The 26,039-nt window shown below is 34.6% G+C and overlaps 1 protein-coding gene across 1 annotated transcript in view; it reads left to right on the plus strand.

Annotated features, from left to right (window-relative positions):
- Positions 1–26,039, plus strand: part of LOC134805023 (glutamate receptor 1-like) — an 87,316-nt gene that overhangs the window by 17,925 nt on the left and 43,352 nt on the right. Inside the window, exons 2-4 of the mRNA XM_063778315.1 lie at positions 7,425–7,577; positions 16,028–16,155; positions 17,340–17,469. Coding sequence (XP_063634385.1) covers positions 7,425–7,577; positions 16,028–16,155; positions 17,340–17,469 — 411 coding nt within the window. The remainder of the gene's footprint in view (positions 1–7,424; positions 7,578–16,027; positions 16,156–17,339; positions 17,470–26,039) is intronic.

The following is a 26,039-nucleotide window of genomic DNA, read 5'->3' on the forward strand; positions in this document are numbered from 1 at the left end:
GACACCAAACTAATCATTATTAACCCTAAAATAGTAAATGATTACCAAATTTCAAACCCCATTTTAATGTGAAACAATAACCAAATTTTTAAATCTTGCTATCCTATTAAAGAAAATGACACAAAAATAATCATTGTAAGCCCAAAAATAGTAAATGACCACCAAAATTAGAACTCCATTTTAATGTAAAATTATAACCAAAAATTTTAAATCTTGCTATCCTATTAAAGCAAATTACTCCAAAATAATCATTGTAAACCCAAAAATAGTAATTTTAACCTAACCTAACCTAACCTAACCCACTTTTCTAGTAGCATTTCGTTTCTGTAAGGGTCGCAGTTCAAACCTAATCTAACCCACTTTTCTAGTAGCATTTCTTTTCTGCAAGGGTCGCAGTTCAAACCTAACCTAACCCACTTTTCTAGTAGCATTTCGTTTCTGTATGGGTCGCAGTTCAAACCTAACCTAACCCACTTTTCTAGTAGCATTCCTTTTCTGCAAGGGTCGCAGTTCAAACCTAACCTAACCCACTTTTCCAGTAACATTACTTTTCTGTAAGGATCGCAGTTCAAACCTAACCTAACCCATTTTTCTAGTAGCATTTGGTTTCTGTAAGGATCGCAATTCAAACCTAACCTAACCCACTTTTCTGATAGCAATTTGGTTCTGTAAGGGTCGCAGTTCAAACCTAACCTAACCCACTTTTCTAGTAGCATTTCTTTTCTGTATGGGTCGCAGTTGAAACCTAACCTAACCCACTTTTCTAGTAGCATTTCGGTTCTGTGAGGATCGCAGTTCTAACCAAACCTAACCCACTTTTATAGTAGCATTTCGTTTCTGTAAAGGTCGCAGTTCAAACCTAACCTAACCTACTTTTATAGTACCATTTCGTTTCTGTAAGGGTCGCAGTGCTAACCTAACCTAACCCACTTAACTGATAGCAGTTTAACTTACTTTTCTAGTAGCATAACGAAATGCTACTAGAAAAGTAGGTTAGGTTAGGTAGGTATGCGGTGCGGGGTACGGGGGGTTGAACGGGAGGGGCTAGTAATTTTGGCATCAGTTTACTTTATTTGGTAATATGTACTTATACATTTTTTGGTAATCATAGTGGTTTATTTAGGTGAAAATATCGCATTAATTTGGTCTTCAAGATTTGGTGATCATTAATGATTTTTGGTGGTCATTCAATATATTTGGTATTTGAATACAATTTGAAGGGCAGTCGTAATTAAAACAGCGGTACTTTTGTATTTTTAGGCCTTATTTTTTTGGTGTTCTGTAATTTTTTTTGGTAAGCATGTTTTTTTTATTTAGGGTACCAAAGTATTTTTTTATGGTCATTATATTTGTAGCCCTATAATTGTACACTTGTACAGTGCCTCTACCGGTCACCTAAAGAACTAAAAATTTCAATTGGTACCATGAATCATAAACGCTTTTACGTGAGTTTTCCATATATGCCTAACTTTACACCTTAAACGCTCTCTTTCTAACTATATAAGGAAAACTGAGCCACAATTATTATAAAGGGCCTTTAACCGCAGACGTAAGTGTTCCTGTGGGCGCATCCTAACTAACCTTTAGTTTTGTTCTATATCTTATTCTGTAAGTACCTTTGTTTAATGGCATTCCGATCTTCTCGTGTACATGGGTATTTTATAAATTTCTTTAAAACGTTGGGGTGGTTTAGCGCGTTCGTGACCTCTTCGATGTAGACGCTGGCCGCCTCTTGGGAGAAATGGTGCGCCTTGCCTGTCACCATCTGGTAGCTACCGTGTGCAAAAAATAAAAATGCACATAAAACTTGCAAAAGTTGATTTATTGTTGATTAAAATTAACCTACCGTAGAATGCAAATCAAGTACGTATATGTATTATGAGATATATTATGCTTGCCTTAGCTTGAAGAGACACGTTTTGTGACCCTTTCTTGGGACAATATATCGCATAAGTCAGCGAATGCCTCTTTGTTCAGTCGGTAGTCTTTTATAAAGTTCGAGTCGCTTATATTTTCAAGCGAGGTTTTAAAAAGCATATCCCGTATGTTTGCTTGGAATATGCTTTGCTGCCGTCTTTCGTCTTCACGCTCGGCCGTCGCAAGCGTATTTGGGTCAATTTTTGAAGAGGGTGTTTTTTCGACATTTGTATGGCAATTTTTTATTTTTGAAAAATCTGATTTATAATCATCGTTTGAAGAAGGGTTCTTAACAACAAAAAATATACTGTACGAGGCACCTCTGTACTTTTTATAGTACTTTTAAAGTTTAAAGATCAACATTTGTGTGGCACTATTTAGCCTTTTGACATGTATAAGGCATTTTTTCGACATTGTATGGTAGTATCAACATGTATATGCCACTATTTATTATTTTTGTTGCATTTATAAGACCCTGTCGACATTTGTATGCCACAATCGACATTTATACAGTCAAAATAGCCATATAAATGTCGCCATACAAATGTCGCGACATAACGCCAATAATATTTTTTAGCGATATTTCCTACACAATACAATCGATTCACTTATTTATTTTAGTATATATTTTAACACTATATTTGCAACTATTATTATAAAATAAACATTTTTATTTCAACTATGTACCAACGTATTAAGCGTCCATACAAATGTCATTGTAGTCGTACCAAAATATATCGAAAGAGATTCTTACCTGTTTTTAAATAAATTAAACTGTTTCCGGGTCCACACTCGATGTCAATCGATGCCCAACTAACCGCACTATTGTGTGTAAATTTAATGTAACCGTTATTCAATAGACAAAGAAGATTATAGGTATATATTTAAGTAATAACAAAACATGTGCCGCGCGGGACAGCGATAAAAAGGCTTCCCTTGTTTTATTAAATAACGCATTAATGTATCAATATGATTAAATCAATTCTCTAGAAAATGCTCTTTATAAAAATACAAAGTTGTTCATAATACGTTGCCTAATACATCCAAAGTTATGATTTTTTTTTATTTCGCTATGCCGCCACTGGGACATGCGAAAAAGCGGCAAATTTCGCCTTTTTTGGAACTTCAAATGCGATTTTGTCAGAAACAAATAATATTTTAGGTACTGTTGTGCATGATTTTTAAAGCTATACATTGAATGAAAATATATACGTACCCAGTCTTTTAGTCCTATGGACTTCGAGTTTTAGCCGTGGGACAGCAACAAATGCCTATTTGAAAATTGACCCATGTATCCGAAGCAAAATAATGTCTGGCCGCCATACCAAGCTGTTGTGTCTTGTAGTGAAGCCGACGGTGACTTAGGCTTGGCTTGGTTGTGTTTAGTCAGATGGATCAAACCGAAGTGCCTTGCGATTACCCCGCTTACAGTTAAACAATGTAGAACTTTACTGTACTACAAATATGTAAGTAATCTTTCTGATGTGTTTCGCACACGATCCGTATTTCCAATATCTAGACACAGTTAGGCCCACGGCAGCGAAAAGCCAGCCAAGTGCGAGTCAGACTCGCGCTCGCGCACGAAGGGTTCCGTACCATTACGCAAAAATCGACAAAAAAATCACGTTTGTTGTTTGGGAGCCCCACTTAAATATTAATTTTACTTTGTTTTTAGTATTTGTTATTATAGCGGCAGTAGAAATACATCATCTGTAAAAATTACAACTGTCTAGCTATCACGGTTCATGAGATACAGCCTGGTGACAGGCAGACAGACGGATATCGGAGTATTAGTAATAGGGTCCCGTTTTTACCCTTTGGGTACGGAACCCTAAAAACTAATCTATATTTGCCATTGTATGTAACACTCACGTGTATGTAACATTACTTTCTATACATCTCGCTTGCACTAATATGCGAGTACAAGCGAGATGCATAGAAAGTAAATTACGTAGACCGCGTAGACGTGAATAAATTATGTCTTTTTGATAGTTACTTCTTTAAGTGACTCCTAGAGGCGCTGTACAATCCGCCGATATAATGCTTGCTCTATTTTTTTAGTATACTTATAAAGGGATAGCATCGTTTGGAGTGGAGTGAAGTTAGGCATAGTTATTAGACCGTAAAGAAACGTAAAACGTGAAATACGGCAAATTTATTCACTTGAAGTAAGTGAAAAATACTCTGCCAGCTCATGATAGAGGTACAGAGTTAGGAGCGAAAGACAGGTTTCATACAAATTTTTAAAAACTTGCAACTCTTATAATATTTAATAAATCGAAAAAAAAAAAACAAACGGTCGGTAGCTATGATTAAAATACATCGAATTGTGTTATAATATTTTCCAGAATATGAATATCCAGGGAGGAAAATGAGGACTGTATGGAGAATGGATCGTCCCCTAACTATCATCTTAAGTAATATTTAATCGGGCACGCCTTACTTAAACTTCCCCACATTGACATTACTTACAATACTGTCATCTTTAACACCGAGTCATTCTATGGAACTTGCTAACTATGTAAACAATCCGCCATATTGAAAATGTCTCTGAATGATGAATTTACTAGTGACTTTTGTTTACATAGTTAGCAAGTTCCATAGAATGACACTTTAGCGTGTCATATTTCAAGGTGATTTGACAAAGGTCTAAAGCACATTTCAACCAAGATCCCTGTAACACAGTGTCATTACAATAATGGTTTAAAAATAGATTTGCCCCACCAAGCTAAGTGCATAAGCGCGTAAAGTAGCGGTGACCCGAGCGCTCTAGTTGAATACGGTTCCACTTATGTCCATGGAAAATGTGTAGCAAGTAAGCTAAAGCACGGGCATGACGATTGTAGTAAATGTTTTTGAATTTCGGGCGGTCGATTTCGTGATTTCTCCTTCAATATATTTCCAATACTAGACATTTAAATTCTACTAATAGAATTGAAAACGAGTGGTCAATACCGCTAGATTCCCCATTTCTATCGCTCGTATTTCAAAAATAGCATTTTGCCGTTTTTCACAGATTTTCGAGTGACGAAATCGAGCGCTCGGAATTTAGAAAATCAGCCCCGTGGTTACTTTATTGAACATTATTTTAAATTAAATCCAAATTAAGCTTAAAAGTGTTGAATACGTGTTTAAATGCGAAGATATCAAGAATTTATTTCAGTTCACCTGCACTAGAAGGGATAGAGAAATAAGTAAGGTTATTAATTTCTATATAACTAAGGTATTTATTATATTATTGCATAAAAATGTACCTAAATATTATTACGCTTTTAATAAACGCAGAGATATTGATCAAAAGAAACAAATTACCCCGATTATGTTACATAGTAAATAATCCGCTGCGGAAACTAAGGTCTATTAATTACCTGTACCTATAAAATAAAATTTTGAGAGGAAGTTTATTGCATAAAATTGGACGTCACATCAATAAAGCTTTATATTTTAAGCATTTAAACGATAAAGATAAAACACTGCACGAAAATAAATTGCCACCGGCTTTTAATTTATTAAATTGAACAAAATATAAGTTAAACCGTGATATTGCAGCGAACCATTATCGTCTCATAAAATTCATAGCACTGTTACTGCGCCCGAGGCTTAGAACACTTTGCAGAGCTGAAAAAGTTTCTTTTAATCTTCTTTTAATGAACTTACAGCCTTAGCCAGGTAGGACACTACCGGGCGTCGACAAATCCCACTTTTAAAAGAAATATTCGTTATGAAGGAACATTGCACGTTTTTAATAATAAACTAACGAGGTCTATTTATTAAAAGTTGTAAGGAAATTACAAATAAACATTTTAATATAATACATACTTGAATTTACCTATATGAAACTTTAGAAATGCTAACCTACTTATAGAATTTGTCTAAATCTATACACCATGAACTCGCACACACAAAGATTCCGAACGTAATATAGAAAGAAATGACGTCGCAAATGGAAGAAATATTGCTAAGAATTGAGGCTCGAAATGGCTCTTAGGATAGAACATAATGTTCGGTCGGTGTAGGAAAAAAAAGACATAGCGATAGTGTATGGGCACGTAACGTAAGGCGCGCCAAAGTCGGGCGTTAAAGGAGCCAGCGAGCTGTGGGCTCTGATTCCGATAAACGTTTTGGTCAGCACTCATATATCAAGCCGATGACGCTTTTCAGAATGCCAGCGGACCCGTTTTTTCACTATACGACCGATAAAGATGTCGAATCGAGTGTTCCCTTTCATGAGACGGGATGTTCAGTAGAAATAATAATTATATCTTTTGGAGCGTGACACAAAATTAACATGTAATATACATAATATATTTACACCGGCATTTAAAACGCGTTAGCAGCAACGCTCGTAGCGCGTAGAACGCGCTGGCGCTGAATGTGTTAAGGTTCAAAATTCTAAAACAAAACAACTTTACCTGGATCTCAGGAGGCTAGGGGGCGAAACTTTCAGCCCTTATATATTCAAAAGCACACCCTTCAGGCAAAAAAGGGAAACTTCTTCATGGACGGGAGATAGAGGGCTACCACACCATATGATTTGTTAGCCGTTTGTCTGGCTAGCATTTGGTCCAGGTCGCTGTTTGTCCAATTAGCGTTTGGCGCAATTTGCCCTAAAATCCGGACCAACAGCGAATTGACTTAGTAGCAGTTGGTCCCATTCGGAGTTCGCCATATATGCATCTTGACAACCCCTTGATCGTACCGGGATTCATTCCTGAGTTTTAGCGGCACGCACTTTGTACACTTTCTTAATATAAATATTTATATTGATTACTTATTGCACGTCTCCTAGTTACTATCAAGACAAAGCCATACAATGTACCTATCTCATAAATATTTCTCACTTATGTTTAGTTTAACATAACATACATAATAGGGTGATTCACTTTTGTATGGAGAAAAAAAAGTTGTAATATTTTTCCTGACTTTGCTCACCAATGGAGTCTCCCCACACTAAAAACTATCTATTTCAATTTTCAAAAGAATCGAATAACGTTTAGAGGTTGCACAAGTTGAAAAGGTAGAGTGAGAACCCCATACATTGCGTGAAAATGAACTATGTTCTAAAATGACAAAATATAATGAACTGATACTAAAATCGAATGAGAAAACTGAATTTTGCGTCTAAAACAGGATAAGAGCACTTTTCCTTTGGAAACAGGTGGAAAAACTGAAAAATCTTAATTAGAACATTTATCGAGTAACCAAAATCCAAGTTTACTACTAATTTTAAAATTTATTTATATGTAGAAGGTTCAGTATCACATTACTCTCCGCTTTGATGGTAGCCGCTTAAACCATTTTCTACCCTCCGATGTAGAGTCGTTGGTTATTTGAAAAATCTTTGTTGATGTTGTGCAACCTCTAAATGTTGACCGATTTTTTTTTTTTTTAACGTATAATATTTTTTTATCAGTTAGAACAAGAATTCGAGCAAAGTCAGATGAAAATCAAAAATTCGGAAAAATGAAACACCCTAATACATAAATGTCTTCTTGTTTGTTTGACAGGTGCCATATTCGACCAAAACACCGAGGAGATTCAAAATGTGTTTAAATACGCAATGAACACTCATAACCAAAACATCAGCAGTCGTCGTCTGGAGTTGCAGGCATACGTAGACGTCATCAATACTGCGGATGCATTCAAGCTCAGTCGGCTAAGTAAGTATCATCTTATAGTACTATAAATAAATACTGAATTACGATAATAGATTTAATTAGTTCTCAAAGGACGAGGCTACCACACACATACGCCAAATGAAGATGTTATGAGTTAATTCGCCAATAAAACGTAAAAGTCTCACAAAATACGTGCAATTTATTTAACTGGAACATTAAGTGACAGAAATGACATGGAAAAATACTATCCTTCCTTTAAGCAGAGGACGAGTAAATTATCTCTTTATAACACTTACTTCATATTGATAAATCTACAATGTGTGTTGTCAAAGCTCAGTAAATTTCTACTCAATCGATTTCAACAGTGTTGTGTATCACTGTATACATATGCGAGGATATTTGAACATTACATGTCAATAAAATGTTTACTTTCTACGAAAGCATAACATATTCATTTGAATGCTAAATTTTTGAGGATACTGAGGTCTTTTTCACTAATCTGTGTAACATTTTCAAAAACGCGTAATTTCGACGACACACAATGTTGTCAGTCGCCCAGTTATTGACTTTCTAACCTTCGGTGTGGAACTGGCGATAGTGGCGATAGCAGTAGACAATCCTTTGACGCGCTTGTTTTAAATACCAATCGTAGCAAAGCAGTTCGCCCGAAAGTCTGTGAAAAATGTTTCATTTTAACCCTGGCTTCACATTCAGTGTTTGTGCTCGAGCGGCGTTTATTGGTATTGTTGTCACTCAACGATTCTGGGTTGTAAGGCCAATTATTCTTGCTACGCGATATAACACGCGCTACTGATTGATATCTCGTTATGTTCGATATGTCATCGCATTGTATTTTATCCCATTCAATGCTTAAACAACTAATGTTTAAGCATTGAATGCGTCATACATAAACGATAGTTTTGTTCTTAATTTAATAATTTAATGTAAATAGGTAACTATTAAAATATCATTCTACTATTGTGCATATTAAGTATTTTTATCATTTACAACGTTACTTGATCAATCTTAACCATCCTCAAAGTCGAGCCATTACAAAATATTTCGGCTACAAATATAATGACCACCAAAAAATACTTTGGTACCCTAAATAAAAAAATCATGCTTACCAAAAAAAACTACTGAACACCAAAAAAATAAGGCCTAAAAATACAAAAGTACCACCACTTTAATTACGACTGCACTTCAAATTGTATTCAAATACCAAATATATTGAATGATCACCAAAAATCATTAATGATCACCAAATCTTGAAGACCAAATTAATGCGATATTTTCACCTAAATAAACCACTATGATTACCAAAAAATGTATACATATTACCAAATAAAGTAAACTGATGCCAAAATTACTAGCCCCTCCCGCTCAACCCCCCGTAGCCCGCACCGCATACCTACCTAACCTAATCTACTTTTCTAGTAGCATTTCGTTATGCTACTAGAAAAGTAAGTTAAACTGCTATCAGTTAAGTGAGTTAGCTTAGGTTAGCACTGCGACCCTTACAGAAACGAAATGGTACTAGAAAAGTAGGTTAGGTTAAGTTTCAACTGCTACCCATACAGATACGAAACGCTACTAGAAAAGTGGGTTAGGTTAGGTTTGAACTGCGACGCTTACAGAAAAGAAATACTACTAGAAAAGTGGGTTAGGTTAGGTTTGAACTGCGACCCATACAGAAACGAAATGCTACTAGAAAAGTGGGTTAGGTTAGGTTTGAACTGCGACCCTTGCAGAAAAGAAATGCTACTAGAAAAGTGGGTTAGGTTAGGTTTGAACTGCGACCCTAACAGAAATAAAATGCTACTAGAAAAGTGGGTTAGGTTAGGTTAGAACTGCGACTGTTACAGAAATAAAATGCTACTAGAAAAAGATGACGAAGTGGATTAATTAATTTAATAGGATAACGATATATTAAATGTTTGCACATTTTTAATTAAAATGTGGTTACAATTTTTGTGATCATTTACTATTTTTGCGTTTACAATGATTATTTTGGAGCCATTTGCTTTAATAGGATAGCAAGATTTAAAAATTTGGTTATCATTTTACATTAAAATGGAGTTCTAATTTTGGTGGTCATTTACTATTTTTGGGTTTACAATGATTATTTTGGTGTCATTTGTAAATGTAAAAATCTGGTTATCATTTCACATTAAAATGGGGTTTGAAATTTGGTAATCATTGACTATTTTTGGGTTAATAATGATTAGTTTGGTGTCATTTCCTTTAAAAGGATAGTAAAATGTAATAAAATTGGTAATCATTTCACATTAAAATGGTGTTATAATTTTGGTGATCATTCATGATTTTAGGGTGGTAAAATAGATTTTTTTGGTATTAAATTTTACTAAATCTGGTGATCAGTTAAATAGCAGCCAAATATTTCTCCCAAAAATAAAAGCCTGTTTCTTAAAACATCCCCGTTGCCTTTTACTTAATTTTGCTCTAGTAGCAACTAAGAGAAACAAAAGAAAACCCCCGACATCGCCAACCGCCAACCTTATCGCAATGCTTTATATTGCTTCCAGAGGGGCCGTCTAGTGCTATCAATGAAAGAACACGACTTAATTGTGACAGATAGACGTAAGCCTAGGCCATATTTTATCTGTCGTAAAATAAGAACAATGGACAAAAAAGTGACACGGAAATTAAAAGCGAAAACAAAGGCAATGGGCCGAGAAAGTGGATGGTGCGGCAGACGGTGGCAGTGGCTGCTCGGTTAAGGGGTTACCCCACGCCAATGACCTTCGATCTGAATCCCTTAGTTTTCTAATCTTTTTTGCAGCTTATTATATTAATAGCAACGGCTTTAAGCAATATGTATTCCATATTTGAATGATTCTAAAAAAAGTGGCATCGACAGGTTAAAGTAAATGAAAAATTTTTTTTTGTATTTTTTTTACTTTTTATAATGATAAATATGTTTTACCACTTCAAGTACCTCAAATTTTCAAAAGGGAACGGAAAATTAAGAAGTTATTTTCAAGACGTACAATAACCTATACATTGAACACAGGTTAAAGTTAAGCAAGTTACAGTAAAAAATACATTCATTTTTATTTTTTCCCTTGAAGGAAATACGAATGTCTCACTTTTAGCATAGATGAATAAACCTTCATACAAAATTAAAATGATATTATTACATTAGGCCCCATACCAAATTCGTAAAATAATCGAGACAAGTTAAAGTTAACATTCCGTTACAAAACCCCAGATTTCTGCCTTTAACCACTTGTCTCTACGAAACTACGACACTTGGGTCATAATGGTACCCTACGGTGGTTAGGTTGATACTTACCTAATATTTTGCCATAGTTATGATCTAAATATTTTTTTCTGTGTATGAGTCAGAGACCGCGCATGTACAGGTTGGTACAGGTTAACAGAGAAAATATCCTTGGACAAACTTCGTGCGTGAATATTGTTGTAAAATAAATATATATAAGGCCTGTGCAAAGTACATTTACTTCAAAGTTCATTGTCTTCGAGATATTTGGCATCAAAGTTGACCAATTTTAGGCTAAAAAACTGGTTTTCTGGCCATAACTTTTGTGTTAATTAGTTTAAAATTAAAACCCTAGACACGTTTTTCGAGACGTCAAAGATGAACCTAAATATGTAGATTTCGTACATATAAGATCCTTCACAGCAAACTAGATCCGAAAAAAGTGTTTTTTTAGACAATGTTAAAAAAAAAACATAAAAAATAAGTATTCATTTCTTTCAAAAATTGAAGAACCGATAACCGTTTGTCTTATAATTCTATCTGTAGTGCAAAAAAAAAATACAATTCAAAACTTGTCAAAACTCGATGAAAACCTCGGGTAGCCCCTTAACGGCGAGGTCGGCGAGTATTTTCCGGTGTGACACGGCAACTGCGGTGTCACTACAAGGAGCCACAAAGCATTCTATTTCATTATTTTGTAAACAACTAAATTGGACGGAATCAAATATTTTTCTTCAAAACTCTGCAATTATACAAATAGATATTTTTAGGGTTCCGTAACTCAAAAGGAAAAAACGGAACCCTTATAGGATCACTCGTGCGTCTGTCTGTCCGTCTGTCACAGCCTATTTGCTCCAAAACTACTGGACCAATTAAGTTGAAATTTGGTACACATATGGAAGTCTGTGACCCAAAGACGGACATGTAATAAAAACAAATGAATTTTAAGCATAGGGGGCTCTTTTAGGGGGAATATGAGAAAATTAAAAAACAAAGTTTTGCAAACCATGGGGGTGATTTTTGAATTTCGTTCGCTCGATTTCGCCACTCGAAATTCGGTGAAAAACGTCGAAATGCAATTTTTTTAAATACGAGGGATAGAAATTTGGAATCTATTGGAATTGACCACTCGCTTTCAATTCTATTATACGAGTGATAGAAATTTGGAATCCATTGGAATTGACCACTCGCTTTCAATTATATTAGTAAAATTTAAATGCCTAGTAGTGGAGATATTATTGAACGAAATACACGAAATCTGCTGCCGGATTTCAAAAATCGGCCCCCATATCGTGTTACATATTAAATGAAAGGGCTTATTTTGAGGACCTCAAATATATATATTTTTTTAATTTTATATGAAATAGTTTAGAAGTTATTTAAGAAGTTAGGCAAAAAATGACCATTCCTCCCCCCTTAACTCCGATACTACTGGATCTAAAATTTTGGATAAAATACACATAATAGTTCTTTACCTCTAAATGACAGGAAAACCTATTAGAAATCTAGAGTCAAGCGTGAGTCGCACTTAAGAAAAAAAAACGCGGTGGTTTACGTGAAACTCGGTGTGGACAGCTTTTGCGAAGACCGAAGGCCGAGCTACGCGTAGGGCCGAAGGCCCGAAGCATCCCCCAGTAGCTTTTTGAAATGCACGGCCGAAGGCCGAGTTGCGGGAGGTTAGTGTTCAAATACAGAACAATTATAGTACAAGTGTCTGAATGCGAAGGTCGAAGGCCCGGAGCCTCCGACATGTGCATGCTTCCTGCAAAGGAAATCGTCGATTTTGTTTTATCTTTTGTTAAGCGATTGGGCCCGATAGGTACCTATAGATTACTGGAAAAACGTATAAGAAGTCTGCAACTAAGCGTGAGCCGGACTTAAGAATAAGAATTGCGGATGAGCTCTATCAGGGCCACAACCGCAATTGATTTACGTGAAACGTGGTGTGGACAGCTAGTGCGAAGGTCGAAGGCCGAGCTCTGCGTTGGGCCGAAGGCCTGAAGCATCCAAGAGAGGTGCGCCTCCACGCAAGGTCGAAGGATGAGCTTTAGGAGGTTAGTGCTCAAACAGAACAAATAATTGGTTTAAGTACGAGTAGCTAAATTAGAAGGCTGAACTGCCGTATATCAGAGGGTCTACCGCGAACACCGAAGTTCGCAAATTGCGGGGATTTCTCTTTTACTCCAATGAAACCTTAATTAGGGTGACACAGTGAGATGCCAGCAATTTGCGAACTTCGAACAAAATTAAAGATAGCCAGCCGTGTGTGGAAAAATTGAATGAACAGTTGAATGTACTTTGCTCGCTCGTTCGAAAATGTGTGCAGTACGGAACCCTTGGGACGCGAGTTCGACTCGCACTTGACCGGTTTTTTAAATCATAATATACCTAAACTTAAACTCGGACATCAGCAAAGGATACTATTATCTTTGTCGGACCTGTTTATTAATAGTTAATTATAGCCACACATACCTAAAGTAGTAATTAGTCGTCTAGCAAGTAGTTGGCTGGTTGGGACTGTGATTATTTGGGAAATTTTCAGGTAAAAAGGCATGTAGAACTTTTATACCTATTATAAATTATAATACACAGGTGTTGTTAACCTCACCCAGAACTTGAGTTAAGTTCAGGGCGTACGGTAATTTAAACAATTCTGAACATACATCCTTTTTTTATCAAGCTTACTTTTTGTCATCAGAGCTAGATTGGAATTGACATAATTAATTGTATGTATAGTCCTGAGTTCTCAGGTCAGAATTAACCGCAGTTTCAGACAACGGTCAAATGGTATTTGGCTGCTGTTCAAAGTCATGATCCAAGTGTACATAGTTAGAAACCCGCAACCTGTATAAATAGTAGCTATATTCATTGTAACGTTTACAAAGTTCCGATTATTATTTATCAAATATTGATGAATGGATAATTCAAAAGATTCTAGTTTCTTGAAGAATAAACGTGAATAATAAATAATTAATTTAATAACACAGGTTTTTAAAAACATATTTTAGATATTATATTTATTATAGAATATTGTAATTATATGTCTAAAAAATGATAAGGAACCTACTTTAAACTCCCATCATCACCATCAGGAGTTGAAAAATATTAATTACTAACCTAAATACTCGTAGAATTCAATACGCGAGGACCCATGCAATTTACTTCACCATCTAATTAGTTACAGTTAATGATTTCGTTATAAATAATAACAATAGGTACAAGGACACATTGAACACCCTACTTCTATTGAAGGGAAGTAAGTGCACGTCCAGTGCCGTCTCTTTGGCGGGGAATTTAACAATTTGTCAATGACAAATTGACTGCTTATTGTTGATAAGTCTTTAGTTTTTTTATGACTGTTACTTTAAAAAGAGATTTTAGAGTCAGTCCATGAAAAGTCTGCAGCGGATTTGATAGCCCACGCCGTGCACGTGTTATTTTAAACGTCAAACTTCTATGAAATTATGACGTATAAATGACACTTGCACTGCGTGTGCTAGCAAATCCGCTGCAGACTTTTCTTGGTCCGACTCTAAACCCTGTAGACTAACCATTGGTAGGGTGACAATAAAACTTCAATTTAAATTTACATTCAACTTAAAAATTAGGTACTTATGATAATTAAAGAACTCACTGAACAACTCACCATCGATTACTGAATTAGAAAATTTTGTTCCTGATCAACGTGTAAATTTTAATATACAATGTGTATAATTTATGTACTTACGAGTAACAGTAGGCGACATACCTAGATGTTATCGCTATAATTTAACATCTCCCAGACAACTAAATAAACCCAGGACCAATGCACGTACTTATGTAAGGCCAGGTTGGGTAAGTGAAACACCGGGGCAATTGAAACACTTGTATGGAATTCTCATACTGTTTCTCTTACCCCAAGCAAAATAAACTATCTTTCACTTACCCAACCTGACCTTACTAAATAATAATTAATAAATATATTATGTTGACATTGTATAATTACGTTTGCATGCTAAATTATTGACGATCATAATGTAAATTCATATAGATTAGCGTAAGAATAATTTATACTGTAATTTATTCATTATGAAATAAATAAACTAAACTAAACTAAACTATGTTAGTATTATATCATCAGGTGTTTAGGCTAGGATTCACCATAATATAATCATTATTAAAATAAGAATTTACCAAAAAAACTATCATATCATATTTAAATAATCAGTATCTCACTGTTCACGTTATTAAATTTAAGATAAAACTGAATACCTACTTACCTTAAGCCATATTTTACACACCTATTCGATTATCGAAATAACCAATTCAATTTCACAGTCCCAACAGACTCCGATATTGACAACGGCTCAATCGCCCCCTCCCTATTGTAATTGCACCCTAATGCAATTACACTAAAAGCCTGTCAGTGAAGCTAAATTTAATGAACTTGAAAATAAAGTGAACGTCCGATTTAATCCATCTCTTCTTCGGTAGATACTTATTTAAAGTAGACACGTGAAATACGAGTAAGTATAGAATATCTTTCGTTCTCGTTATTGATTATTTTCCCTTTTAAAATTGGGTGTGGATAAGAGCAAACATAGTTGTATTTTGCGATGCGTTATGAATACCTATATGAGATTTTATACCAATAATCGACCACACCGAAACTTGACGCAACGTAAATAATACGCATTGATAACTAGGTAGGTTGCATTTAGGTCATGCATACATTATTTTACTACGTATTAAATAAACGAAGCATCAACGTCTTTTGAGGAGCGGTGTGGTCCATCCTTTTAATGAATACCTAACTTTTTATGTAATTTAGAACGTACATATTTTTTGGATTAGTTTTTAATAAAATTTACTCTTTAGGTAACTCGTTAAGATAAAAAAAGTTTTAAGTAAGTACGAGTATATAAAAATAACATAAAAATGCATAAAATGGCCTTAATTATTACTAGGTACTCACGTAAAAAAATTACCTTCAATTTCAATCCTCTTAGGAGACGAGTTCCAGGCTAAAATGGATTCCATGTTTAATATACGCTTTTGTGTGAAAAAGTTGCAAGCAGTTATTTTACATGTAATAGAGCACGTCTATGTGTGGCGACCTAGCGGTCATTGTATGTAAGCTCTTCGTAAAGCGGAGCCTGTAAGTGGTAGACGATGGTTAAAGGTTAAACGCACTGAAAAAAGTTTAGTATCTGGGGAATTTAAAAACAAATACTGACAGTGAATGTATTACGGGTTTTGTTTGTTTCAGTATGCAACCAATTTGCACGCGGTGTGTTCGGCATGCTCGGCGCGGTGACGCCCGAATCGTTTGACACACTCCATTCCTACACCAACACCTTTCAGATGCCGTTTGTGACGCCATGGTTCCCCGAGAAGGTAACATATATGATTTATAAATCTTAGATCTTGTCAGTAGAAAAAGGCGGCAAATTTGAAAAATGTAGGCGCGAAGGGATATCTTCTCATAGATCAATTTCGCGCCTTTTTCTACTGACAAGATTTGCTTGACCATCTATAGTTACCTTTTCACAATTTATTTTATTTTATCGGTGTCGCTTTACTGGAAGATTGAACAGGACAAAACTAATTAAGCCAAAGTAATTTCAGAGTAAGGCAAAGTTCAAAGTTTCGTAATGTCAATTTCATTTCACGAAAATGATAATAAATGAAATATTTTGTTCTATCATTGTTATTTAATAATATTTTTCATAATTCCGATTAATATAAGATTTAATTAATGTGCCTTGATGAAAAAATATCGCGACGTTCGCTTTGATATTTTTTTTTTCGGACTAAAACCCTAAACCAATTCAATATTAGTTATGTATTATATTTATTATTGTATAGTCTTATATTCCTTTTAGGTATATTGAATGTGAATGTAGAGTTGTACCAATCTAGACAATGTTCTCCGTTTCCTATGGAAAATATTCTCGATCGAGATCGTTTCTCATCAGAGAACGTTTTCGTGAATTGAATAGGCTCAGTTTTTTGTCACATAGATAATAATTACGTGGATGGCATAAATGTACGTTCCTCGGGATTTTCGGGGATTTATTAATTCCACTCCAAACATTTTATTAGACCGATTTAGTGCCAAACTAATTTAAAGTTACCAAAAATTTACAATAAAGCAATATAGAAGCAACGACATACGTAGTGTACAATAAAAATCTTAAAATTATAATCGTTATGTTCAAAATACATACTCTATAAAGCCGCCGTTAACACCAACCCGTTTATATACAGATTTTAAGAACATGCGTACTATTCTCTAGCATTGATATTTCGACAGGTGATACCGCCATCGTCGGGATTGATTGACCTATAGGATTGATATTTCGACAGGTGATACCGCCATCGCCGGGATTGATTGACCTATAGGATTGATATTTCGACAGGTGATACCGCCATCGTCGGGATTGATTGACCTATAGGATTGATATTTCGACAGGTGATACCGCCATCGTCGGGATTGATTGACCTATAGGATTGATATTTCGACAGGTGATACCGCCATCGTCGGGATTGATTGACCTATAGGATTGATATTTCGACAGGTGATACCGCCATCGTCGGGATTGATTGACCACGCAGTGAGCATGAGGCCTGATTATCACAAGGCAATTGTAGATACAATCGTGTGGTATGGCTGGACCGAGATCATCTACATGTACGATTCGCATGACGGTAAGTGGACGTGATTACTACTGTTATAAGGCATAGGAATACTGATTTCAATAACATGTTATGAATTAGATCTGTATTATGGATCTGATCGACAGTGTCAAAAGTGACATTTCTTCAATAGAAAACGTCACTTTTAACACTGACTGAGCTCTAATTCATAACCTGATATTAAACCGATAAAAAAGATTACGCCTGAATATCGGCAAGATGACAAGGGCTAATACTCGCCCACTAAGCTATACTAAGAAAAGAGCTTGAGTTTTAGGTACATTCCAAAACGCGATTGTAAAAACAATTACAATATTATATAAAATACTCGCACCTCTATCTTGATATTCTTGATAGTTTTAATCTGTATTCAACTAAAAACATTTTCGAATTTAGTTTGCAATTCAACGCCTTTGCGTGTGTTTATGACACTTGCAATTTCTGTGATATTACACCTTCTTTTAAAATTTAGAATTTGCCGATAGAGAGTACCAAAGAATATAATACTCACTAGGAGAAGAACGATAACTCCATACAAAAAGATGTCCCTTTCAAAAGTTCGTTTATACTACTAGCGCTCTGGTAGGATACCATTGTAATTAGAATTGACAACCCGTTTATCCTAGCGGGTATTGGCAGTAATCCAGTTTAGGAAGCTAATGGTCCTGGGTTCGAATCCCGGAGAGGGAATTTCTTTTTGTAATTTTTTCTTTTTTGTTGGGGTCAGGTTTTTAAGAGCGCATCAACGAGCATACTAGCGCCACTGCTAAATAATCGTGATTATTTAAATTGAATGACAGATATTTAAAAAAGGGGGCCGCTGCGGACTGTATTGTGTATTTAAGTACCTTTTGAATACATCAAACTAGTTTTTATGTTACTGGATTCGTCAATCTACGCGTCCAAAGTTAAAACGGCCGTTTTTGTTTTGAGCTACGAATCCAGCAACATAAAAACTAGTTTGATGTATTCAAAAGGTACTTAAATATACAATACAGTCCGTAGCGGCCCCTTTTTTAAAATATCTGTCATTAAATTTAAATAATCACGATTATTTAGCAGTGGCGCTAGTGTGCACGTTGATGGGCTCTTAAATTAGCATATCACAAATAAATAAAAAAATACGTTAAAAGATTAGGTACTATATTTAGAAATTCGTCAAATATAAAAGGTAACAAAAAAGTTACGTATTATTAAGATATAAATATTTTCATTCCTATTAAGATTACTGTACATATGTTAGGAGCAATACATATGAATACATACATTGATATGGCAAATGGTTACAAGTTGTTAAATTACATCTATCCGGTTATCGGACATTTTCGGAAACTAGTCTGGATATGCGGCATATACGTGCCCTTTTAGCTTTTTCCAAGAAATCATATAACGGCCCAGGATTATATTATTATCTCACGCTCAAGCCATCTGCTGATTCACTCTCTAAAACAAAACAGTCACAAATTAAACAATATAATCTAACTTCCTATTTCCTAATTACTAACGTCGCTAATTGCTACGGGTCTAAATTTACCAGCTTAAACAATGTGAGGTTTTACATCTATGATGAATTTTGATTATAATTTCGGATGCGATATAGCGTCCGCGGGACTTACGGATATAGTAAGATTAAATTATTATATTTGAATTTGGCAATTAGTACGCTCATTTTTATTTAAAGATTAATTATATTTCTTACCTTGAAATTATTGCTGTTTCTGGTTTACTACAACGGTTTAAATTTAACTAAGTCTGTGCTAAGACGCATTTAGATATGTTGCTCGACTTGCTCGTACATAAGAATAGTTTTTATTTTTAAAATTAATAGGTAAATAAATATATTTCAAGTGAATAAATCGTTTTATATGAAAACTGATAATTATTATTGCGTTAAATGACTTTACTGACAGCATTGACATTACAGACTTTTGACCTATGTTCTTACCGGCCAGACCCAAATCAAGGCCTATCAAAGAGGCCTATTGACAAAGATTTTTTTTTAATTTTATCAAGGAGGGTAGAGGCACGTCTACCCTTCATAGATTTTATGAACATAGACAAAGACAAACTGAAATAGATAATAATTTACATATATACTGGGTCAAGCAGATCTTGTCAGTAGAAAAAGGCGGCAAATTTGAAAAATGTAGGCGCGAAGGGATATCGTCCCATTGAAAATTTTAACTTCGCGCCTTTTTCTACTGACAAGATTTGCTTGACCATCTATATCAAAAAAATATTAATAATTTACATATGACTTTGACTACTTCATAAAATATAAATCAAAATATATTTGATAAAATTAATTGGATTTGTTCCTAGAAATCGTATAGACAAAGCCAGTTCTAGCAATGTTGCTGTAGTAAAATATTTATATGGTAATTACTGGCAATCTTGCTCTAGGAACGGAGCACACATGTACAATTATGAAGGGTCACGTCATTCCAAGGAAGTCAATAGGCCTTGGAGAGTACTGTACACAATTGTACCTACTTAGTATACTTCTGGTCAAAAATCTTTCGTGTTTATAGTTGCATGAGACATGTAATTGAAAGTATGTATGGATATGGAACCCTCGGTGCGCGAGTTAATCGAACTTTTTTTGATTATCTCCATCCTACTACTAGGTACCTAATTCTTCTTCTTCTTCTTCTTCCTCGCGTTATCCCGGCATTTCGCCACGGCTCATGAGAGCCTGGGGTCCGCTTGACAACTAATCCCATGATTTGACGTAGGCACTAGTTTTTACGAAAGCGACTGCCATCTGACCTTCCAACCCAAAGGGGAAACTAGGCCTTATTGGGATTAGTCCGGTTTCCTCACGATGTTTTCCTTTACTAGGTACCTAATTATTTGTTTAAAATAGTTGTTTTTTTATACAAGGCAGAATGCTGTTAATAAATAGTACATTGTAGGAGAGGATGGAAAACCGCTAAAAGATGGACGAGTGCGTTTGAGGGCCGACACGTTAGTGGAGGCCCTCAAATAATACGAGTCCATCTTTAGCGTTTCCGGCCGAGGCATAACATAGAGCTTTTCACGACTACTGCGAGGAAATAAGAAAACATTTGCACAACTATAAGTACTAGGCCGCGATTTCTCTGGTAGCAAATAACTAGCCACTGTCCACAGAGACAGCACACTGTCTCTTGAATTTGGGTAGGCAGCAGCGTAAGAATATCATTTTCTTCACTAGAAAAACTCATTTTTATAGCGAGCGTAGCACGTATCTACGCTCGCTATAAAATACGCACTACGCACACTCTCTCTTGAATTTCGGTAGGCGGCAGCGTAAGAATATCATTTTCTTCACTAGAAAAACTCATTTTTATAGCGAGCGTAGATACGTGTTTCTTGTATTTTTTAGTCAAACACAATTTACACTGTCCAATTCAGTAAGTATTTTCAGATCCCGCCTTTTTTACTTTTTTTGTCACTTTTAAGAAGCGTTTTTCTGTTATTTGCTTCAAACCGACTCTAAACTTAGAAGCGTTATTGCTAAAAAAACACAAACAGCTACAAAAGTAAAAAACGCCTTAAGCGTGAAATGAATGGATAATTGTAAAAACAAAATGAACTGAATGGTTTTACATTTCTTTTTTTTTAAACAAGCAATTGGTCCTATAAATAATCTAACTTTATTTTTGAAGGTAAAAGTTACACCAAAAAAGACCTTTTATTGATTTTTATGTTTTAAATGATACTCATTGCTGTAGCGAACCGTCACCAATGACAGATGATGATAACAATGAAACATTGTAGTAGTGGTGGTTCAGGTGCTACAGCTATTGCCTACTTTCCAGCTTGGTTTTAGACCATCTATTGTCACATTTCCGAACAGTGGCGTGAAAAAAATTTACTTCCACTTTTCACATTTAACAGCAGATTAATAATAAACCATGCGACGCTATACTTCCTATCGTTTCCTATAAGCCCTGCAGAAAAAATGTTATTTTAATTGAGAACCACGTAAAATGATATATAAGCTTAAATCACACTTGAACCAAACCAGAAACTCTTTAAAAACATTGCCGTCCTCTCGTCACTATTGAATGGATATCACTATTAGTTTTCGATTTCCATATAGGAAAAGTTTTAACTCAACCCGAGCAGAAGAGAACACAGGAATTGGTTAATATTTTTACCTTTGCATTTTAAGCACGGGTCTTGTTTTTCTTAGACGTCTGTGATAACAGCGACCGCCGGCTGCTCCTGTTATTTTTGCGGATTAACTTTTTAATATCAGTGAATATTAAGATAAAGGTAGACTGCGAACGGGGTGAGCTCGGAAGTCAAGCCGGCTTACTGCATTCTCTTTATTTTGTTGCTTTACAGAAATGGAGGTTTTGTAAACGGTAATTTGCTTCCTTCGGACACTTCAATCTTTTTCTATCACTACATACTATTTTCTTATATAATGAGCAATTTTAATAATCAAGTGACTATACTTTGTATCTTTAGAAATTTAAATAATAGTAAACTAATAATTTGTTAATTTTCAGGTACCTAGTAGTAACATTTATTGGTTAACCAACCAAATACAAAACCGCCTGGATCAGTCCCTGAACGACTTGACTTTAACCTACGTTATTTGATCATGTAATGGTTTCGTCTACCCTCAAGTGGCTTAAGGATCCATTTGAGGGTAGATTTTGTTTACTTTTATTTCAATACCTAAAGATACAGATCTAGACACGCGGTAGCGTGTCCAGCCAAGTTCAAAGAAAAAGGAACTGGCGACGCAGCAACCGTGTGTAATATTACACGAACCATTTCGAGCCACTTTTGACCCCTTCACAACTTGAAACCTACTTAACCTACACTAATGAAATTTGGCACATGTATTCAAGCCCCTTAGCTTGTCCAAAATACAATATTTCATAAACATAGCTCAAATAGTTACTGATAAATTATCGTTTAAAAACCAACATTTTTGTGACTGACTGACATATAGATCATAAACCTAACCCACTTCCAGATGACCTAGAAACTTGAAATTTGGCATCAAGGTAGACTATTAGGTGTACATAGAGGAAAAAATCTGAAAAGTGGAAATTATTGATATTTCAATGGAAAAAATAAAAAATTAATACTTATAGACCAAAAACCTAACCCACTTCTAGATCACTTAGAAACTTGATATTTGGCACCAAGGTAGACTATTAGGTGTATATAGAGGGAAAAATCTGAAAACTGGAAATTATTGAGATTTAGATGGAAAAAATAATAATTAATACTTATACACCAAAAATCTAACCCACTTTTAGATCACTTAGACATTTGATATTTGGCATTAAGGTAGACTATTAGGTGTATATAGAGGGAAAAATCTGAAAACTGGAAATTATTGATATTTCGATGGAAAAAAAATAATTAATACTTATAGACCAAAAACCTAACTCACTTCTAGATGACTTAGAAACTTGATATTTGGCATCAAGGTAGACTATTAGGTGTATATAGAGGGAAAAATCTGAAAACTTGAAATTATTGATATTTTGATGGAAAAAAAATAATTAATACTTATAGACCAAAAACCTAACCCCTCTTCTAGATCACTTAGAAACTTGATATTTGGCATCAAGGTAGACTATTAGGTGTATATAGAGAGAAAAATCTGAAAACTGGAAATTATTGATATTTTGATGGAAAAAAGAAAATTAATACTTATAGACCAAAAACCTAACCCACTTCTAGATGACTTAGAAACTTGATATTTGGCACCAAGGTAGACTATTAGGTGTATATAGAGGGAAAAATCTGAAAACTGGAAATTATTGAGATTTAGATGGAAAAAATAATAATTAATACTTATAGACCAAAAACCTAACTCACTTCTAGATGACTTAGAAACTTGATATTTGGCATCAAGGAAGACTATTAGGTGTATATAGAGGGAAAAATCTGAAAACTTGAAATTATTGAGATTTAGATGGAAAAAATAATAATTAATACTTATACACCAAAAATCTAACCCACTTTTAGATCACTTAGACATTTGATATTTGGCATTAAGGTAGACTATTAGGTGTATATAGAGGGAAAAATCTGAAAACTGGAAATTATTGATATTTCGATGGAAAAAAAATAATTAATACTTATAGACCAAAAACCTAACTCACTTCTAGATGACTTAGAAACTTGATATTTGGCATCAAGGTAGACTATTAGGTGTATATAGAGGGAAAAATCTGAAAACTTGAAATTATTGATATTTCGATGGAAAAAAAATAATTAATACTTATAGACCAAAAACCTAACTCACTTCTAGATGACTTAGAAACTTGATATTTGGCACCAAGGTAGACTATTAGGTGTATATAGAGGAAAAAATCTGAAAACTGGAAATTATTGATATTTCGAGGGGAAAAAAAATTAATACTTATAGACCAAAAACCTAACCCACTTCTAGATCACTTAGAAACTTGATATTTGGCATCAAGGTAGACTATTAGGTGTATATAGAGGGAAAAATCTGAAAACTGGAAATTATTGAGATTTAGATGGAAAAAATAATAATTAATACTTATAGACCAAAAACCTAACTCACTTCTAGATGACTTAGAAACTTGATATTTGGCATCAAGGAAGACTATTAGGTGTATATAGAGGGAAAAATCTGAAAACTTGAAATTATTGATATTTCGATGAAAAAAAAAAAATAATACTTATAGACCAAAAACCTAACCCCTCTTCTAGATCACTTAGAAACTTGATATTTGGCATCAAGGTAGACTATTAGGTGTATATAGAGGGAAAAATCTGAAAACTGGAAATTATTGATATTTTGATGGAAAAAAGAAAATTAATACTTATAGACCAAAAACCTAACCCACTTCTAGATGACTTAGAAACTTGATATTTGGCATGAAGGTAGACTATTAGGCGTATAAAAAAGAAAAAAATCTGAAAACTGAAACTTTTTAACAATTGACCGCGCGTTAGCGAGGGTCTCCTTTTCGCTTAGGCAAACTACTTTTATGATGAATACCTACTATAGTAATTTCTGTACAAAAAGTAATGATATCCCAACAAAAACATAAATGTGAAATGAGAGCCAAGTTCAATATTAAGAATATGTGTCGTTGTTGACTCGCTGACAAAAGAATTGAGATCTATATGGGTGCCAAGTTCTGTGTTGTGTAGAAAATCCTGAAATTATAAAGGATTTGTCTTGGCTAGTTTTTACGTATAGGCTACTTTTCTAAAATTTGGTTTGTTGGTAAAAACTAGCCAAGTCAAATCCATTATAATTTCAGGATTTTCTACACAACACAGAACTTGGCACCCATATAGATCTCAATTCTTTTGTCAGCGAGTCAACAACGACACATATTCTTAATATTGAACTTGGCTCTCATTTCACATTTATGTTTTTGTTGGGATTACAATTACTAATACTTGTTGTAAAGATTTTAGTTTTATTTAATATTTTGGTTTTAATTTTTAAGGTGTTACAGTATCTTATTAAATGTTTTACTTAACCTATTGAATTTATTTTCAATAAAACACTATTAACAATAAAGCACTGACAGACAGATACTAATTGTTAAATACAACAAGGAATACGGATATAATCAATTATTTTTCATTGCCATAATTAGCATTGAAATTATATGTCTCACAATGGTAAAAATACCTAATACAAATCGCATGAGTAGAGCCAGAACAGCTAATAACTTTCGGACCAACCCTCGTAAGTAAATACTCTATAAAACATCCATTAAAATCTCATACTAAAATGTATGAGGTTACTAAACCCGCTCTAAATCTCCAGAAAGGCTATTATTTGAACGCTTGCTAGCTATTTACATATTTCACCTCCGACAGTTAGGACCCGCCTACACTCTCAAAAGGAAGGAAGGAAAAGTTATGAAAAACTTTTCTTTCGGAAAGTAAGCTCATATCAGAACATACCTCTTGTGATTTAAGAAGACAAGACTTCAACTTTTGTTTTTAAAAATGTCACACCTTTTATTCCTTATTTTAACACTGATTAGTTTTTCATTTAAAAGTAATTTCTACCAGCAAACATAAGAAAACAACGCAATATTTGCATTTGATTACTTTGCCTCACATGTGAATAAAATGCAACTTCGCTATCAGTTTTTGAACAATCAAGAGAGCCTTTACCAGTTGGTGTGGTGAAAAAGTATTTGTCACACCCTAATGTTAAGTTAGGTATTTATATGTATAAAGATCTTATGGAACTTTCAAATGTAGATATAGATATCTTATACCTCGACTGTACACAAGAATAAATTAATTCTGTTTTTATTTTATATTTTTCTGGTAACAAAATATCCTTACTCTTTCGGCCGAAAGCTTCGGAAGTACGCTTATAGCTTATAGCCTATGTAAGATTTAGCTAATGTAAGATTTCATCATCAATCATCATCATTCAGCCTATATACGTCCCACTGCTGGGCACAGGCCTCCTCTCACTCGCAAGAGGGCTTAGGCTATAGTCCCCACGCTGGCCCAATGCGGATTGGGGACTTCACATACACCTTTGAATTTCTTCGCGGATGTATGCAGGTTTCCTCACGATGTTTTCCTTCACCGAAAAGCAAATGGTAAAT

The sequence above is a fragment of the Cydia splendana genome, chromosome Z, assembly GCF_910591565.1.
Source record: "Cydia splendana chromosome Z, ilCydSple1.2, whole genome shotgun sequence".
Taxonomy (NCBI): domain Eukaryota; kingdom Metazoa; phylum Arthropoda; class Insecta; order Lepidoptera; family Tortricidae; genus Cydia; species Cydia splendana.